The sequence below is a fragment of the Fundulus heteroclitus genome, chromosome 20 (assembly GCF_011125445.2).
Source record: "Fundulus heteroclitus isolate FHET01 chromosome 20, MU-UCD_Fhet_4.1, whole genome shotgun sequence".
Classification (NCBI taxonomy): domain Eukaryota; kingdom Metazoa; phylum Chordata; class Actinopteri; order Cyprinodontiformes; family Fundulidae; genus Fundulus; species Fundulus heteroclitus.
Genome location: NC_046380.1, coordinates 16731632 through 16751921, shown reverse-complemented (window position 1 = coordinate 16751921; position 20290 = coordinate 16731632). Strand labels below are relative to the sequence as shown.

Here is a 20290-nt window from a genome sequence, read left to right as displayed (position 1 = left end):
TGAGATCTAGAGGTCTAAGACCTTAGTTTGTCACCACAAACTAGCTGTAAGAGAATATAAAAGCTAAATGTAAAGTACTGCAAATGGGAAATGAGTAATTCTGAACACGTAGATTAGTTAAAATCCAGATTTTTAATTTGAACTTTAAAGTTTTGCCCTTTTGTTTGTCAAAACAAATATTTTGGGGGAATTTCTTTAATCCTTTATTGTTATTATATTAGAGTCACATCGTTTCCATGTCCTTTGATGTGATAAGTAACTGTTTAAACATACATTTCAGTCAAGCAACACTGCAGTAGCGGGGCGGTTTCACTTTGTCTCTGTATTGAAAGGTTTGCTGAGTAAAGTGGATTGCTGGTCACGATGGAGTCCCAGCATGAAATTTAATTTAATTTTTAAAAAAAGCATTTAACTTAACAGTCGGCTATAATCATGGCCCGTCTCTGAATTGAATGAATCATCTCAGAGAAAAGCAGGAGCAAACTGAAGAGTGCATCTTTCTCAGTTTCTCATTTACTGGGCAAATAAGCTCGAATTGTCCCCCAAAATGTGGTATCTGTGTGTTTAACAATGCAGGCAGTTTAGCTTGTTTAACAGTGAACAGCAGAGCAGGTTGTCCAACACTGTTAACACTTGTGCTGACGTGATTCCTTCATCAAAATTAGGAAACGGGCAAACAAACAGGACATTACACTGATTTACATTTATATCTGGACACTTACCCTCATCCTGACCACTAGAATAATTTGCATTACACCCGACTTGCTTTTGGTACTTAAATAAGAGTCAAACTGCCTTTACCAGTAAGAGTCGGGCTTAGGTTATTAAAATGAGCTGAAACACTTTGCTCTAATGCAACTATCTACACAAAGGCTGTATGTGTATATGCAAAATGTGAATCTAAATTATTGATTTTCCTAATTGCGGCATCTCTGCTGCAGACAGATCGATCTAGATTTAACATTACAAAATGGTAGTGAAATATTTATGCAGCTCATTCATCTACTGAGGCATAATGTAGAGTTAACTATTTAATCCTGAGCAGAATCAGAAAGGCACATGCAGCTAATACATGAGATGATTTTTTTCCCCCAACATTTTTTAATTTTCATATACAAATTCTGCAAACCTTCATCTCAGGCTTGCGGAGAACCCACCACACACTAAATTTATGATTATAGAAATATCAGTTGGTAAATGGGTTGCTTTTATATCAATTAGCACTTAAGAAAAAGCCCCAATATCATTTCTCAATATGAGTGAGGGTAATTTCATATTACAGCTTGCAAGTTCCTCTGAGTTTACAGTTTTACATTTTGCACCGTATTTCTATTTAATTCCACTTTTATAAAAATTTTATTTGGATTTATTTATACAACAAGAGTGTTATACAACACTTTATGAGGCCACAAGGTCTAAGTATGTGCAAATATTAAAAAATAAAGTTAAGCCCAGATGATTGTATCAAGCTGTTACCTTTGCAGCGATCCTTCATCTTGCACAAGGAGGATGTAGCAACTGGATAAAAAACACTGTCAAATGAATCCAATTAATACATTTGAACAGTTCATGCAGTTGAAGGAGGTAGTTTAGATAAACCAGGTATTAAAAATGAATATAACTCTACATATTAATTGGTCCATAATATGACCGACAACAAATAGCAGGTTTGCTCCTACTGTACTCCCGTTATGTGATTTGGATTAGACGGCTGAATAATTAACTACCATGTTCTATCATCCAGCTAAAAAAAATAAAGTATTGATCTACACCGCTAACAGTTGGTTGTGGTAAAAGATTATGCTGTCAGTAGGGGGGTGAGGGTGTAGCTTGTCTCCCCAGACAGAAGGGAGAGGCTGCAAGTCAGTAATAGAGGTAAACAAGTGTTCTCATAGTCTCTTTCACAACAATAGGAAATTTACAGACATTGCCATAAATCTAACCTACTACTGTCCAAAGGGAACACAATATGCTGGAACCAGCCACAAAATACTATGGTGACCAACACAGAAGTGCTTGTAAGCGAAAAACTTAATCCATCTTTCTGTCATGAGGCGCTTTGCTCCATAGACAATCTTTAAAAACCTTTGGGTAAATCTAATAACAGCTTTATGATGCATGCATCCATCCATTGTTTTTATACACAGTACCCGCTTTATCGTAGTAGGGTTGTGTCAGGGCTGGTTCCTGTATCTCTCACTAGACAAACTTAGGGAAACACACACACCCTGCTCAGGCTGCCAGTCCTTTACAGGAAGACACAGAGATACACAGGACAGACAACATGTCAGCAAACAATTAACCAGAGCTGCATGTTTTGGAGTTAAGTGAGGAGAACAGAGTAAGGCAAGGCAAGGCAAATTTATTTATATAAATTGCACACATGCAAGGAGAGAACATGCTAACGTCACACAGAAAGGCCCAAGCTGGGCTGATCTTCTTCCAGAGAGGGAACGAGGCTACAAACTGAAGGACGGTGCAGCCATCTTGGACTCATATTAATTCAAACTATTTTGTGCGTGGTGGTGGCACGGGGACAGGAAACCCATTTACTGAGGCCTCAGTCCTCGGTGCGGTTGTCCCAACCCACAGACCTGTGACCACATGCTTCTCCCTTTCTCTCTTCACCCATTTCCTGCCTGGCAACTGTAAAATAAAAGCCACTAGAGAATGTTAAGATAAATCTTTTCTGAATCTAAGTTTAGGAGACATTTAGTATTAGCCCAAAATCTGTCAGACTCTTACTTTTGGGTACACTTTATTGGTAGAGAAAAGGTCAACTGCTAAATGTCACGCGTTCAAGAAGTGTTTTGAAATCCAGAAAAAACTGATGTCTAACTGTAAATAAATTTATTTCATTTTTGCAACTAGCCAAATACATTTTTGAGGACCCTCATTTACTAGGCATGATGGTGTAGTTTTTAGGACTGCTGCCTTGCAGCAAGAAGGTCCTTGGTTTGAATCCAAGCCAAGGATGTTTCTGCCTGTAGTTTGCATGTACTGTCCAGGTACCCCAGCTTCCTCCCTAAGTCAAAAAACATGATTGTTGGGTTAATTGTCCCCGGAGCAATTAGTAAGAGATTTACTGTAAATGTAACCAAAATCAGTCTCATTTGTCACCCAGGACAGAGATTCCCTATAAAGAACTGGTGGTGTCCATCAACAATGTCTTAGTCAAGTTTTTCTCATTTCAAAATTAGAAGTACGGTCAGGAACGACTTCGGTGCAGTGTGTAAACCGTGTTTACTTCCTGTTAGCCAGAAAGCCTGGTGAGCCAATCATAGGAGAATTCCCAGGGTTCCCAACACAGAGTGCAGCATTTGGTATTTTATTTTGGCAAAAGGGCAGCAGCCTACAAACATGGAGGTCAGTAAGAGAAGCGAACCAGAAATAGAACAGAATACAACATCCTGCACCAATCCTTTGTTAGAAATTCAGTGGGGTTTCACAGCAGCAACGGACCGTAGAAGAAACGGCATAATAGGCTGGTGTCAGTGGCAAGGTGCTGTGTATACACTGCAAAAACGGATCTGAAAATAAGCAAAATGTTCTTAAACATAGTGTTTTTGTCCTTGAACTGAACAGGTAAATATGATGATTTGCCAACGGAATTGGTATTTTGACCCCTAAATTAAGATCATTAGACATCCTGCACTTGAAATAAGAGGATGGAGATGAATTGTTCCTATTTTAAGTGCACAAATCTTATTCTATTGGCAGATTATCTTGTTTACCTGCTTAAATCAAGGACAGATACACTAATTTTAAGAAAATTTTACTTATTTTTAGTTCCGTTTTTGCAGTGATGTGTTGTTCCGATTTGAAACAATACAGTAGGTGTCATTATTACTTATTGCTCCTTTAATTTTTACTTTTCCTTACCTATCCACACAAAGAAAATGTTTCTAGAAAAAAATTGTAGACTTTTCAATTAGATTCCTAAAATGTGGACGAAAGAAAATAACACTCCAAGGCATTAACACATTGATTTAATTTATTTTTGCATTTTACCATCGTATTAAACAGCTGGTGTCTCTGTGGTGTTTCACCAGACACAGCGTTTAAATTTATTAACACTGGAGCCTCAGTTGAACTTTCAGCCTTGCCCTTCAAAATGTCTGTAATTGATTACATTAGATTTTAGTTATTGTCAAATCACTCATCCTTGCTCTCTCACAATACGTGTCTCTGTTTTTTTATAATCAAAATAACTATAAACATCAGGTACTTATCGCAGCAACATAGTTTTATCAGGAGTAATAACAGTTATTGTATGCATATATTTAGATAAACCAATCATGTTGAGCTGTGAATTTAAATTTCTTGTTTCTTGCTTTGTAACATAATGTCAAACTGAACTATATGCTCAAGGCTGAGAATGTCAGATCATGTTGTTCACTACGGTTTAATACTCTTTGACTATTAAACTGTATACGTGGACCGAATCAGGAAGGGAAGGATGAAAGTCTGAAGGAAAGACCAATACATTTGGTTCTTTTTTCTTTTAGCTCAACCAGAGAATTGCAGCAAATGTCAACCATTATGTCTCACAACTCACATGCTACATCCCTGCTTACAACCAGAGTTTCTCAGAATAATTACCTGGTGCCATAGCAACAGTGGTCTACTCCACTCCAGGCTGCGATTCTGAATGGTTCTGTTTACTCTCCAGTCATCTAAGATATCGCTGCGCCTTTTGCAAAGGTTGTCTTTCATCTCTGGAAAACGATGGAGCTGTAACACTCTACAAAGATGCCATCATCAATATGGAAATCAATCCCTGTAGTAGTAGCGTTTTTCATCTGAATAGGCAGCAATCTTTAGCCAACTATTTCTTTGTGTTCTTAGTGCAAATAGCTCACCCTAAATGTAGTTCTCCTTGTAAATTGCTTTGTTGCATGGACAGAACAGAGCTATAGGAAGGCTCATTGAGGCATAAATCAGACTGCGAATCAATCAGCTCTGGCTCGACTTGGCCAATAAAGCAGAAATATAACATCCCATGGAAACTAAACTCATCTTTACACAGTTCTTCTACTTTTTAAATATTTTTTAAATGCAAAATTGTACACATTAATGCCACAAAGATACATGTTTTTCAATTGTTTTCTAGTAGTTTTCTCAATAGTAATAGCAACTTATATATACTGAGGAGTTTCTTAAATAAGGAATTGAAAAAGTGTATTATGAACACTTGCGAGGTTGTGCCTGACCTCCCTCAACAAAACAATGCCAGCTTTATCCCGGTCTATGTTCTGATTCACCTTAGACTCTTTTAGATCGTTCCCACCATCTCCATCCATCGCAACAGACCTGACCAAGCAGGTAAATATGCTTGATTACATGAATGAAGGTTATTTCTTCAAATCATCCCTCCAAGCTTTGAAAGGCATAGATACTATAAATGATATTACAGTATATTAAAATTTGACAATACCACATGTTTAGGTTCATATTTTCTTTACAAAATGGTGTTTGTTTACATGTAAGAATGCTGTTCCAGAGATTGTGCACATGGGTTACAGGAATAAAGGAGGTATTACCTCAACAAGTGTTGGCACAATTAAATTTTTTTTTTGTCACTCTCTGAATAAAACCTTTCAAGCGTTCTCTCTTTTTTTCAAAGAAGTAAAATGTTGAAACCTACATTGACAAGACAAACGGTTAGAGCTCCTCTTCCCAAGCTGTCTTTGTAAAATCTCAGTTTCAGAGTAGAGGTGAAAAAAACAACAACTGGCAAACTCTTAAAGAGCGAAAGTGAAAACAATTTAGTAATGCATGACTTTCCTCCCTGACACACTTTTAAATTAGGTAAAAGGCTGAGTGCTCCCCCTTATTGGTAACATTTAGTTAATGGGTGATCTGTGATACTCAGTCCCAACAGAGCTGAAGGATAACAGCTCTTCTTAAAGCCATTATTACACACTGGGTATTGGCCCAATCCTGCATTTACAAATAGCCTGGTCTGATGAGAGAGAAAACTGAAGCCAAAAGTAATGAGAGTCCACCAGCACTGAGACAGCATGGGATAAATGATTAGCAACGCTGCACAGCAAAACTAGCCCTAAGCTGTCCTTAATATTTAAGTTACATATGCCATACTTATAACATTTAAATAAATACATCCCAATTGAAGACAACAATCATTTCATTTACATTTAACATGTTAAGGTCTCGGCTGCACAGTGGTGCAGTGGGTAGCGCTGTTGCCGTACAACAACAGGGTCTTAGGTTCAAGTCCTACTCTCTTTCTGCATGGAGTTGGCTTGTTCTCCCTGTGCATGCGTGGGTTTTTTTTTTTTTTTTTTTTTTTATTAGTTTATTTGTCAGGGACAATGCAGCACACATTATTACATTCATAATTGTAATAGGCAGAGCCATAACAAAATTTGTAAATGTGTTGCATGAAAGGTTTCTAGCCTATAGGCTAATTTGCAACCCCAGTCCCCAGTCAGGCCTTTATAAAATACATTTTCCTAAAACGTAGCTCACATTGCACAATCATATATAAAATACATTATAAAAGACAACCATTAACATTTTACACAATCCTAACAACATTACACAAAACAACACCTCACATCCAACATAATCATAATGACTCAATGTTCACATATTTGAGTTTCTTTCAGCCAATGTTTTCACCTTGTGAGGTTTTGCCTGACCTCCCTCAACAAAACAATGCCAGCTTTGTTCTCTCCGGGTACTCCAGCTTCCTCCCACAGTCCAAAAACATGACTGTTTTTTTGGCCTTTCTAAATTGTCCTTAGGTGTGAGTGTGTACAAGAATGGTTGTTTGTCCTGTTTGTCTCTGTGTTGCCCTGCGATAGACTGGCGACCTGTCCAGGGTGTACCCCGCCTCTCGCCCATTGACAGACTCATTTGTAATTTGGTCAAAGTCGGTGTTTTTTCCCACATTCTCCTCAAAATCTACTGTAACACATGAAACAAAATCATGAGTTAAAATTTACAAACTGAATGTAACGATTTTTCACAAAGACTCACAGTGTGCCTCACTTAGGAGGACGAACGGATCTTTCTTACTGGTTCAAAACAAATGCAGTACAGCACATCCATAAACATTTGCTGCCTTACAGGGACACTTGTGCATATTTGCAAAGCAAAATTAGTTGTGACCCAGACGCTGCTTTATGAAGGTGCGTCATCCCTGCATCCTCCAGGGCTCTGTGCATCCAAAGTCAACAGTGATTGGTTTAAATAAATACAAAAAAAGATCTACCAAAAGAAATTACAGCCAGGCAACTCTTTAAAACCAACATGATTCTGTAGTAATAGATCGGACCCTGCAAGGCTAAGCTGCCACTAGAGATCATGAAAACAAGCATTTGCTGTCCTGCATAGTCAAACAAATAAAAATGTATTTACCGTCTTGTGCTTGTTATTCAAAAATGAGTACTTGATATTTTCAGCACAATGGCCACTCAGTATTCTGACATTTCCAAGGTTGGAGAGTGTAATCTCGCTCATCTGCAAGGTCTTAAATGCCACCAGTCTAGTATGACAACAGCTAAGTGGTAGAAGACATCAGGGGGTCGATTCCAGGAGCACCCTGTAAAGTCAGCGTTACATCGCCCTTGGCTCTAATAAGGTCAATTCTGAACCCGAGTGTTTGAAAAAGTGACCTGTAGTAAAGCGTCATGATGCCACAAAAGATTCAGAATGGCTGCCATGCCTCTCATATCATTACCTCATTCAAAAAACTGGATGAAGCACCAATTAAAAGAATGTCAACAGTGTATTGTTTTGATTTTTATGTGGGTGTCTTTTAAAAAAGACACATTTAGACCACAAAGGAGACATTGTCAGTAGTAAGTAACCTTCGCCTACTTTACTTCTAAACCACCCCTCAGGGATACACTCAGCAGAAACAAGGAGGAAGGAACCACCAAATCATTCTCCAGTGGTACATTTATATTCTGTGCGATATAACTACCAGACAGAAAATGAGAAATCCAGGCGCTTGTTAGTGTGTGTAGGTAAATCTGACAGAGATATACGAGTATTCTCCTCACCACCTGCTCTCGTAATGGGGTTCTGTCTCAGCTGATGCAAGCGGCCAAACCCACATTCTGGATACTGGAGTCAGGTTAGAGCAATCACATCAGTCAGAAAAAAAACAACTCTATTGTGCAGCCACCAGAAGCCAGATTAATACAGGCTTTGATGCCATTTAAAGGTGTTGTGTTACTTCGATGTAACACCATTTGAAATGAAACAGCTCAGCTGCTCGTGATCATTCAGTCCTCCCTGTGGTATCAGTGAAGTATTTATTCAAAAGAAGGTCATAACATCCATTGGCTAAGTGTCTTAAAGTTTTATGTTACCAAAAATAAAACATTGAAGTAACGTATTTTGCGAACTATAAGTCGCTCTGTAATATAAGTCGCATCAGTCAAAAAATGCACCATAAAGAGGAAAAACACATATATAAGTCACACCGATGTATATCGGTGTGACCATCTATACTATAAGCATTTCTTTAGGAATTTATTTCACACATGCAAACATGTGTTCAGTCTTTGTTGTCTATAAATTAATGTTTTAATTATTTTCTAGGTGGTACAGGAGCAGCATAGTTTTCACAAGCCTTGCAAGCCCTCTTGTGGCTATAGATAGTAATGTTTACTCCATGGTTCATGTTGGTCAAAATTAATTACCATTTAAATTTGATATATAAGTTGCACCTGGATATAAATTGCAGAATCGGGCAAACTGTGAAATGAGGTCTGACTTATCATCCGAAACATACGGCAATCTCAACCTGTTCTTTATTTAATGATTGTCCAACAAGGAAGTTAGTAATTTGTTCAGAGGTTTGCTGATTGAGTAAGTAACATTATAAATTAAACAAGGAGGTGAGATAAGTTTCAACATCGCCATCTTTAACAGTGGTTAATTCACCTGTTATGGCACCTAGGTCCAATTGTATGTTAAAAAGTTGCCATTTGAATGGGTTTAGACCTCAACTATCAAGTTAATGTCTTGGAAAAGATTTTAGTTTAGCTTCCAATATGCACTTTTACATCATTAGAGACCAAGCAGGTTAACTTTGTTCAACAATGTACTGACAATGTTTATTAGTGGTATGAAGAAATGTCTTTTGGTAAAAACAATATTCTTTGGTCCCGAAAGCCCTTGTTGGAGCATTCAGAGGTTTAGAAAAATATCTGTAAGCAATCCTTTTAATATTTTATTCCAACAATAAAGTTGTTTAGGTCTTGAGAGAGCTTCACATCTCTACTCAAGAATTTACCCTTCATGAGTAACTTGATAATAAGAAGCCCTTTTCATTAGCCATGCCTTGGGACTTAACCATCTGAAATTAATTTGCATTGAAGGGGCAGGATTGTCAGCTGTAAATATTGACATATTTATGATGGTTTCTCGGCTTTCTTCACATTTTTACACCTCATTTTATTCAAATGATCAATACTTGTTCCCCCAGGAGTCCTTATGAACTCGTTAATTTTGATTTCTTGCCTGACCTGTTATCAATGTTCGAAATCAATTCCATGTCCATAAACCCCTTAGATATAGTTTTGCTGAAAATAATATTGACAAGCTGAATATGTAATTTACCCACTGCATAGCTCAAAAGAAGCTTGTTTTGCCACTCACATGACTGTGATTAAGTCATTAAGTGTTTTCATTTTTACCAAGTTGCCCAAGGTATAATATAATATTAAATAACAAAAGAACAGGGAGCTAAAGTTCAGGTTTTTGCTGCAGGCAAAATGAGGGATATTCATCAGTAACCTGCAGTCAAAAAAAAAAAAAAAATCACATCCTTCATGAGTCATTTATAAAAGTCAACAGTCCAAAATAATTTAATGTGATGGGAACTCATGCAACACCAGCTTGTGAACATAATTGTTGGCTTTCTGGTGGAGACTGAAAAGTACATGGTGAATATGTGGAAAGACAAAGCATTTGAAAGACACAATTAGAGGTCCAAAGAGAGAGGCAGAGAACTGCAGAGAGCAAAAGGGGGGGAATCCAGATGTGGCCTTTGGGCTGAAACTGCTGAATCACCTTGTCTCTTTTTATAACATCATCACGTTGTGAACCCGAAGCATTTTCTCTTGAGCGATGCGCAGTCGTGAGAAAAAGGCAGAGAGAGAGGAAAACGTTAGAGGCGAATGAGTACAACGGAAACATCAAGCGAAAGAGATGAAAGAAAGATCCCCAGAACATCTCCCATATTGACCCTCCTTCCATGTCCTGACTCCACCTTGAAAGAAAGGACGCTGCCTCCTCCATCCTGCACCTCAATGTGCTCTGGGCCGTTACGTAAAAGCAAAATGAGGCTACTCAGACACACAACTTCCTTAGAAAAAAACGCTGATGAATACACACCCTTCCAGCCTGCAGATTTCTCGGTGGGCTCCTGTTACGGCCTTTTTTGTGACAGAGTCAGAGGACCCCGTCACAGAGGCGGAGGTCTGAGCACGAGGATGAGTCGTCAGAGGCTGAGAGAGCGGTGACGCCTGTGCTTGCTTATGCAACAGACAGGCAGGATTTATAAAGAGATATTTGCGTCATTTGTTGCCTCATCACGATTGTTTGTTTTGCTTCTGTCACTTTCCAGCACATGCTACAAATAGCTGTTTTATGCCAGACCTAATCATCGACTTAATCAAGAAATTGAGTTTGCTGTGGAATGACATATATCTACAATTTACAGGAATTAACATATTTGACTGCGAGTTTCAGAAGATCAATACCTCATTGCCTCTCATTCCCATTAAAGGAATAAGACGAAATAAAACTTAAGATGGATTTTACCCGGACTAACTAGGGCCTCTCATTACCTTATACATCAATCTGCCCGTCAGAGAATGTTACTCATTAGTGTTAAGGTAAACTATTTGTTCACAATCCCATAAACTCCTCTCAGGAGGAACCCTGAATCAAACCAAAGAACTCAAACTGCTATTGTGTTGGATGCACCATCCATTCCGTCCCGTGGAGCCACTTAATAGCTTCAATTCCAGCATTCATAAATATTTAACAACATTCCTCTTGACAAAGATGTTTTTGAAGGTGTGAGCTGTCTTTCTGCCTTGGATTCCTCCTGTCTCCACTTCCGGCCTGTTTGGCACAAACTCTCTGCATATTGCGTAAATAAGCAGAGTTTCTGAATTGCATAATTTAGTAATTGGTTGTAAAACTTCATTGGTGTTTATATGGGTGTAAAATTAAAACATCATAACCTCAGTGCTTTAGTACCCGCTGCCTCATAGCCTAATATATTCTGCTAAAGGTTTGATCTATTAGGGTAGAAGAAAAAAAGGACATTTGCAGAACATTTAATAAATTTTTTGTATATTTCAGGATTGCCAATATAAATAAATTGTGAAACAGAATTTACTAAATACATGTATATATCATTAATATAGGAAAGGATTTGATTGCTTAATGTAGCTATCTGATGTGTGACCTTATCAATGTTTCAGATGCTTTTGGAGGAATTTTTATCCACACCTTAAAAACATTTGTGCATTGAAACGAGCTTTACATATATTCATCTATGCAGCATTCTCCCAAGGCCACACTTTTTAAATATGCTTTATGTCTAAGATTAACTGGGTGGTGCTCAATGTTTTTTCTTTCTTTCTGTTCTATAGTTGAAGCTTGTGTTACTTTTATAGATTTGTTTTGTTAAGAATAAGGGACCAAACAGTTTCCAAGCAACCTGACTGTAAAACTATAACAAATTATCAGTTAACTGTCTGAAATCTGCTTGACAACTGGTGTTAAATTATGCGTAGTTTTAAGATGCAGATTTTAAAAGTGAAGCACCCATATTCCTCCTTCTCAAAGAAAGGACAATTTTGTAACACACCAACTGAACTCTGTAGCTTTAAGGTTTTGATAATAATAAAAATAATAATAATAATAACAATACTACTACTACTACTAATAATAATAATTATTATTATTATCATCATTATAAAATTAATAACTTACTTGTATAGCACTGTCTAAATAACTGTTACAAAGTCCCTTTAAGTAAGAATAAATCTATCAAAACAACAACAACAACATAAATGATATAACAAAAAGCACATTTGTCTGCCAGTTCTCTGTGCAATGCATGAGTTTCTGCTTTTAAGGAGAACATGATAGGACTTTCCCTTCAGAAATTATTTGCAAATCTCTTTAAATATTTTCTTATTCTGTGTAGTATTGTGTCTTTTTTCGTTTGGAAGTGACCATTAACCTTAACAGACTGGCTGGCATTATCCATTTCTATTTAGATCATCACTGTGTGCCGTGTCAAAAAGCACTGGAATGCTTTTAGACCAGGAGCCACAAGTGGTTCTTTGGACCTTCCATAATTGTTCTGACAATGACAAAGCACCAACTAACGTTCTTAAAACTAGATATAATAATTGATGAAGGTTTCAGCAGGTTTTCTGTAGTTATATGGAATAATCTTAGTAAATTTTCAGTAAAAGTACCAGTAATATTTGTTAGATTTGTTTTTCCAATAATCTGGTTGGAAACTGTTATGTACATAATTTTCTACAATTATCAACATCTCAAAGAAGTAAATTTGTTCATCCTGTTTTTCAACATAAATCGAAATAAAATGGTGGTTCCAAAAAGCAGCACAGTGTAACTTTCAGCCTCTAGGGGCTGAAAGACCTGTAACTTCCAGGTTTAGTGCCCCTGGAGGCCACTGGCAACACTGCACTGTCACAAAATTAAACAGTGTCTCTCAGTGCTTTGCAATCTGATAGCAGACCCCTCTAGAGCTGCAGATTGAGAAGCCGTGGAGTTACTTGTTGAGAAAAGGAAATATTCACTCCTCTAGATTAAATCCTACATCAGAGAACCAAAAAAAATATATATGTCTGATCAGGTGTCATGTCTGCTTTGTTTTGTTGTTACAGCTGTCTGAACGGGTTATCTTTCAATGACTAAACCCACTAAAGTTACATATCGAGTTTTAGAAAAGGGCAGCCTGCATGGAGCATCGATGTGCAACAAGTGGTGTATATTGACCTGAAACTAATTTAATAAATCTCAAATTAAGCTAATACTTGGGTCAAACCTTACACGGTGCTGCTTTAATAATGACAACAAGTTTCCTAATGTTATTTTTCAAAGGGTTATGTAACATTTTGTGACTCTGAAGGAGTTTTCTTCAGCTGGACTGAAGCTAAAGAGGCTCTTTGGATTGTAAGAGTTGCAAACTCGTGCTTTAGACAGACCCAGTGCCAGAACCATGTCTATGTTATTGCTAATGACACTATAAAACTGAAGAGTGTAAATCACATGGCCTCAACAGCCCTATTACCATTACTGTTATGAATACAACTCTTGAACTTATTCAGTTAGACGTTTAAACATTTAAATGTTGAAAACCAAAGAAACCTTTAGGATGAGAGGTGAAAAGTTCAAAGAGCAAGAGAAAATGTCCAGTTGTCCAGTTTTATTCAGGCAATAAGAACTATTGATTAGTTGATTGAATGTGTTTGAAAAGCACCTGATGACACAATGACTGTGTGTACCCGTTAATGCATCTGTGTGTGTGTGTGTGTGTGTGTGTGTGTGTGTGTGTGTGTGTGTGTGTGTGTGTGTGTGTGTGTGTGTGTGTGTGTGTGTGTGTGTGTGTGTGTGTTACTGCCTCTAGACACACTGGCCATGTTTCTCAAACTGCAAAAACCGAATCCACTCACTGTCCAGCTGAGCCGAGCGGTATTGTTTGTTGTGAATATTTGCTTCAGATGACAGCTGTTTCAGAAACCAACAGGCACGATACGATGCTTCCACTTATGTCAAATTGATTGATGTTCAGATGCAGTATTCTCGGTCAGATCTTCTGTGTACCAAGTCGGGCTACTAAAAGCCGACCACTCCCTTCTGTGTGGGAAATCAATAAGTCTCAGCCAAAGCTGCTCTGGCCCAGAGGTCTCAGGCACGCTCTGCTATTATCCTCCAAAGAACACACCATTAATATTAATGCTTGACTCTCAAAGCAAAATAATATTTTTAAAATTAAATTTAAATACTTGTGAAAACACAGCAAGTGGATATTGAAATTGCAGTGTTTGGTTGTTTATACTGGATATATGAAATCACATGACTTACTTTGTATGAATAAAGTTCACAGTTTTTCCACAATTCTGTATTGTATGAGGAGTTAGAAAGTTTGCCCACAAACAAAAGATTCTATTTTCTTAAAACGTAGAGCAGTATAAAATCATGTAAATTTAAACCTCAGCACAAGATCTTAGTCAAACCACATTTTAATGGCAGTTTCAAGTCATTTGACACGATTATCAGCGGTGGAAATTAAATACCGTACATAACCCAGCAGTGCTCCATACAATGAAAGCAGTACATGTCCTTGGTGGTGCATTAATGGAGAAGTAAATAAAAGAAAATAATAAAGAATAAAGAAAATAAAAGCATAAATTGTTGTCTGGATCACTGTGTATGGGGGCCCAAATGTGGGCAATAAAGGCCGCCTGACATCACATCCTGTGACGTTATGTTGCGGAGCGCACTGCGCTTCACAAGCTAATTCAATAGGAACTGTTGTACACAGCTGCGATAAACAACAATTATTTCGGATTTTGAGAGGACTTCACTATTGAAATTCGCGAGAGTTATTGTTGAAGCAACAATATCCATGTTCATGGCAGTTGAATGTAACAATACATCGGGTAAAAATGAAGAAAAAAAAAACATAATTCTTTTCACCTTTCCGATTCATGATCCACTAAGGGTTCGTCGTTGGATTGCCAACTTGAAGAGGGAGGATTTGGACATTCAAATGAAAATTACTCTTAATTAAAAAAAAATTATCATTTATTAAAAGTATGTAATAATTTTATATTTAAAGTACTTTCAGCAGTTTGAATTCTGATTTTGACCGGACTTCTCCTTTAAAAGAAATATCAAATCCAAAACTGCTCTCATGTGTTTTCATTACCACATGTAAATCAGTAATCTAACATTTCTATTATAATTGTATGTAAAGGATGATTCTGTCTCGGCAGATGTTATAGAAGCAGGATTACATAAAGTGAAGCCATGCATCCATCTCTCCCATTAAGAGATTGCCATCTCATATGTGGCAGCCAACCAATCATAGCCGACCAAAGCAGTCACTGCATGATTTACAGGATTACCATAAACTAGAGCTGCCAGTCACATTCAACCAGAACCAACCAGTGGAGTCTCAATTGTCAAGCATGACTTTTCAAACTCATTAGGTACCTTTACTAAGATAATCCTTTTGCTAAAAACTTTTACTAATTAACATAGATTCCTTTCAAAAACAGCTATTTGTCGTTCGTGTCTGTCCATCTGGGTTTCGTAGACTTTGCACAGATGGCGTCCTGTAAGGTACTAAACATGAATTCACTGAGTTCCCAAGAACAATATAATCCTAGAAGTCTGCATGCTTAGGTGCTTGATTTCATATACCGATGTCCGTCTGTCCGTCCGTCTTCTGCTTATCCGAGATCGGCTCGCAGGGGCAACAGGTCCAGCAGAGAAACCCAGAAATTCCTCTCCTCAGCGACATCCTCCATCTCATTTTGGGGGACCCCAAGGCATTCCCAGGCCAGACGGGACATATAGTCCCTCTAGCAAGTTCTGGTTCTGTCCCAGGAACTTCTCCCAGCGGGCCGCACACATAAACCTTTAAAGGGAGGCACCAGGGGGTCCCTGACCAGATGCAAAAACCACCTCTACTAGCTCCTTTAGATGCAGAGAAGCAGCAACTCTAGTTTGAGCTTCCCATGGATAACAGAGCCCCTCAATAAACTCAGTCTTTCAGTCATGATCCATACCTCATGACCACAGGTGATGGTCAGAACGTAGGCGGACCGGTAAATCGAGAGCTTAGGTTTTTGGCTCAGCTTGTTCTTTACCACACCAGAGCAACACTCGCATTACTCAGATGCAGCCCCTATATCACTCCAAGATACTTAAACTAACCGCTTAAGGCAAAGACTGACCCCCATAATTTATTCTGTCCTGTCATATCACATCATATACTTAGTTTCAATTTTATCCCATTGTGTTGTATTATGTAATATCACACCATATCATATTATGTTATGACAAATTGTATTCATTTGTGTCATAGTATAGGGTTATCAGTCTCCTATTTTAGTCTCCTCTGACAAATTTGTGAGGTAAGTTTGCCTTCTTAGTTCACAGTTAAGTCAATAATGACAGAAATACTCTGTGAATCGACACTTGTGACAAAATAGTCAGATATGAGCTCAACGTTGCAAGTTATTTTCTCTTCTTTGCGAAGCCTGGGTCCTCAATCTAACTCTGCCAACTCGAACACCGACCTAAAAAAATCTGGCAGGCAACATTTCCAATATAGATTCTGAAAAGCTCAACTTACATTCTGTTTTTATGCTCCTCATGCATCATTAAAAGAAACTAGTTTTCAGTAATTCATTTGAAATTGTTATGTTTTCATTTGGGGACATCAGGACCGATGTATTTGTTTGTCCTAAAGCTCGTAGATGTCGCCTGTTTTGCATGAGGAGATTGACGATAACTGGCCTGCGACAACCTTACAGCGCATCAGTTTAACAGAAAAAGGTCACACAGCAATCATTTTGTTTCACAGGACATCAATAAAAGACTGAGAAGACAAAGCTACATCCAGCTAAGCATCCTTGCAATCCGTCACCCACTGGAGAAAATAAATAAAAAAGTTGACGGTATGAAAATCTGATTTCCAGAAACACAATACAGTAGACGGTGTTGCAACGTTGTTGCACAGCCCAGAGGACCCCTTCTCCTTGTAGAAGACAATGTTTTATTCAGAGCTACATGCTTTTTATCCAGCCTCGATGTGCATGTTGATAGCATGAGTATTATATCTGCAAGCTTGTGCTGTCGAGTGACGCCAACAGCCACTACAAGCATTTTGAAAACCATCCCTCTCATACATGCAATAACCTAGGCACAAATATAGCGTCTTGAATCACAAGGAAAAATCATGAGAGCTGAGGCAGGTGAGAAAGCTGGGCGGTGGGATGTGTGAACGCAAAATCCCCAGAGATGATCTGTGTTGTCTGTTTAGATTAACAGAGCTATTTTTGGGAGCAGCATCACCACGGGAGGAGACATTTTATGGCTCAGATAGAAAGCAACAGCATTAAAGGAATTCCGTTTAATGTTTGTGTTGCAACTTTATTGGCCAGTAGAACCCACTTGGTTTGTTTTGATCTGACAGAGGACTCCAACCGTCAATCAACAAGTCATAAACAGCGGCCAATCCACCCACACTTAATTAAACAAGCTAATAAACGATGTGCCTTCTGGCTGACGGAGAGGAAAAATATCTCGGAGCGTTCCAAACATGAAAATCACTGTGACCTTATTAATAAAGGCAGCTTCCCATCAGTTATTTGGACAGTTTCCTAAGACTCACCACTCGTGCTGGGGCTCGTCAATGACCAACAGAATCTTGAACTTCTTGGAGAGGGACGGCGAGGGGGCCGACTGCTCCACGAAGCCGGCGGCGGACGCGGCCGTCTGCTTGACCGCGTTGGTGATGGAGGTGAAAGAGCTGAAGAAGCCAGAGGAACCACCGGAGGAGGAGGACTGGGCCTGCTGGGGCTGCTGGGCCAGCTGGGATGGACGGCGCTCCTGTGGCACGGGGGAGCTGGCGGGCGCCTGGGCCGGAGCGGGAGCTTTGGTCGGGGAGTGAGCCGGGACGGGGGCTGTGGCAGGGGCTGCACCCTGCTGGGAAGGAGAGGAGGCAGTCGGGGGTGGAGGGGCAGGCGGGTCAGGCCTCTGAAGGTCTGTCATGTAGCCATTGGGCAGGTTGGACATGAAGCTGCTGTCGGAGAGACGGCGCCGGAGGAAGTTCATGATTTCGGTTGAAAGGTGGGTCTCTCAGTTCGACTGTGGTAGTGTCTTTCTCCTGACCGGGCGCCTCCTGATGTCCAGGCAGGATGTAGTGAAGCGGATCAGAGGTTAGATGAATGACAGAGCGAACGAGTCAGTCCGAATGATCGAGGAATGCGTGACAGAAAGCTGCCCCTGTGTTGGACGGGGAAGCGGGACGGGAGGAGAGGATGGATGAAGCGAGCGAGGATGGATGGAAACAGCCGTGGTCCAGTCTTCAGGAGACAGCTCCCAGAAGTGCAGCGAGGGCAGCAGCGGGGAAGAGCGAGCGTGCGTGTGGTGTTCCTCCTCCTGAGCCTCACTCCTCCTGAAAATGCGTGTTTGTGACGTGAGACAGTGTGTATCTGCGAGAGAGAGAGAGAGAGAGAGAGAGAGAGAGAAAGCTGGTGTCGCCCCCTTCAGAAAGATGCTGGTGTTCTCCCTCTTCCTTCCTTCCTGCCTCCTGAGCTGCTGCAAGCTGAATGCACTGAAGGGATGCTGCCGTCTCTGTTTATCTCACGCTCTCATTCGCTCCCTCTGCCCCTTTTCCTCTCGCTCACTCTCACTGAGCCCCTCATGGGCTGTATCCACCCCCCCTGCCTCCTCCTCCTCCTCCTCCCTCCTGTCATCATCCTCCTACATCACAGGCAACGCTCAAGTGTCGTGCTGCAACACTGTAGCGCTACGTGCCGTGTGCAGCCGGTGGAGGGGGTTTCCTGCACGCGCGCTTGAGGTGGAGTCCACAGTTGGAAACACCAACCATCGTGCTCCACAAACCCCACCTTCTCCTGCTGCCATCCGTCCATCTTTCAGCCGTTGGCTCAACATGTCACATCTCTTTTCCGCACAGTGAGCGAACTCAGTCAGTGTGATGCATGTTTCTAACCCTTTAATGTTGAGCCTGATGCAGGTTCGAGTGGTTTGTGATTTCGCTGGCGCCTGTTTGCTTAGGGTTTCCTTGCCTGCTTTACATCTGTGGGACCGCTTTCCTCGTCCTGGCTGAATCCAAGGTGTAGAAACGGATTGTGCCTTATGCTGCACTCACTCCGAAGCCACCTGAGGGGCAGTTCTGATCTGTGATGAACACATCTGACATGATTCATGATGGTAAATAAAGAGGATTAGAGGTTCAACTAAAATTTTAATTCAAATTGATTGAATGATTTGCGCTACTCCTCTCATAAACTCTCCCATTGGGAGACTTTATGAACGTGATAAACATGGGACCCTCTGGTATCTATACATTGTCTTCACAGATTAATCTTTACTGTGGGGGTTAACAGGTTTCTTCCTGAAATCTTGACTGATTTCTTTGGATTTTCACAAGTTGTTTCAAAAGGAAGGAAGTATATTTGACATGTTGCCTTAAAAAAACCCCCACAGTTTTGCCTCCATTACACTCTAGTTTGGTGAATTAATCCTATTAAGCAATGACATAATAACCTGAACTTTCTCAAATTGTTTAAAGTCATAGTAATCTTAGTTTATGTAAACATCTAAATTTAAAGAACATAATAAAAATGCATCCTAAAAACAATTCTCCATCACTTATTATTCTGGCTCCTATCTGACAGAAATACATTTGATAATCCTGACTGACCTAAAAGACAGAAAAGGTTTGGTCAGATCAAATGCCAGACTGCAAAATATGTGAATAAAATTTTATACAGTCTGTGAAAAGATCTTGTTTCAACAAAAACTAAACCAATATGCAGAGGCAGTGGGTAAAAGTGAAGAACACTCTTGCAGCTTCCAAGAAATTAGGAGAATAAGCCAAATCTGGGCTGCTAATGAAAATTAACTTGATCAAAACATCACTGGTGAGATTGAACATGTCTATAAAAGCTGAAGTTTAAGCAGTTTGCTGCTCTGGAGCATTAAGGTTTGTGTTTGGCCAAAAAGGAAAGACATTGGTCCTTCCTGTTCATGCAGTAATGGTGTCACTACATCAATTTCCTCTACTTTGTAGCATTTTGTCTCTCCTGGCCAATGTAATCTGTACCTGGATTCCTGCCTCCACACTCTTCTACTGATGTTTTGTGATGATTAATGAGTCTTTACCATTTTCTAGTCTGGCGTTCTCTTGCCTCTGGCAGGACGTCTTCACATTGGCCGCGTCTTAAATCTGCAGGTGGTAGATAGTGTTCAAAAGTCTTATTCTCCTCTTCCGCTGCCCAAAGCTCTTACTTTGCAGTTCCTTATGAGGAACCAGGTTCCCCTAAGTATCATAAAGAAAAAAGACAAGAGAAGCTGGACATATCGGAGGCAGAATCAGAAAATTGAAAAGAGGGACTGGTACAAGCACTGCGGCCAGTTTGCTTTTACACAGAGAAAACTCCAGGTGAACCGAAACCTGTCACTACAAACCACGAGAGAACATTAATTGGTA

General features: G+C 39.6%; 1 protein-coding gene across 1 annotated transcript in view; it reads right to left on the bottom strand.

The window, feature by feature from the left end:
* syn2b (synapsin IIb) overlaps positions 1 to 18515 on the bottom strand; it is a 104137-nt gene extending 85622 nt beyond the window's left edge. Inside the window, exon 1 of the mRNA XM_036152069.1 lies at positions 17444 to 18515. Coding sequence (XP_036007962.1) covers positions 17444 to 17886 — 443 coding nt within the window. The 5' untranslated portion in view covers positions 17887 to 18515. The remainder of the gene's footprint in view (positions 1 to 17443) is intronic.
* Positions 18516 to 20290: the final 1775 nt, after the last annotated feature.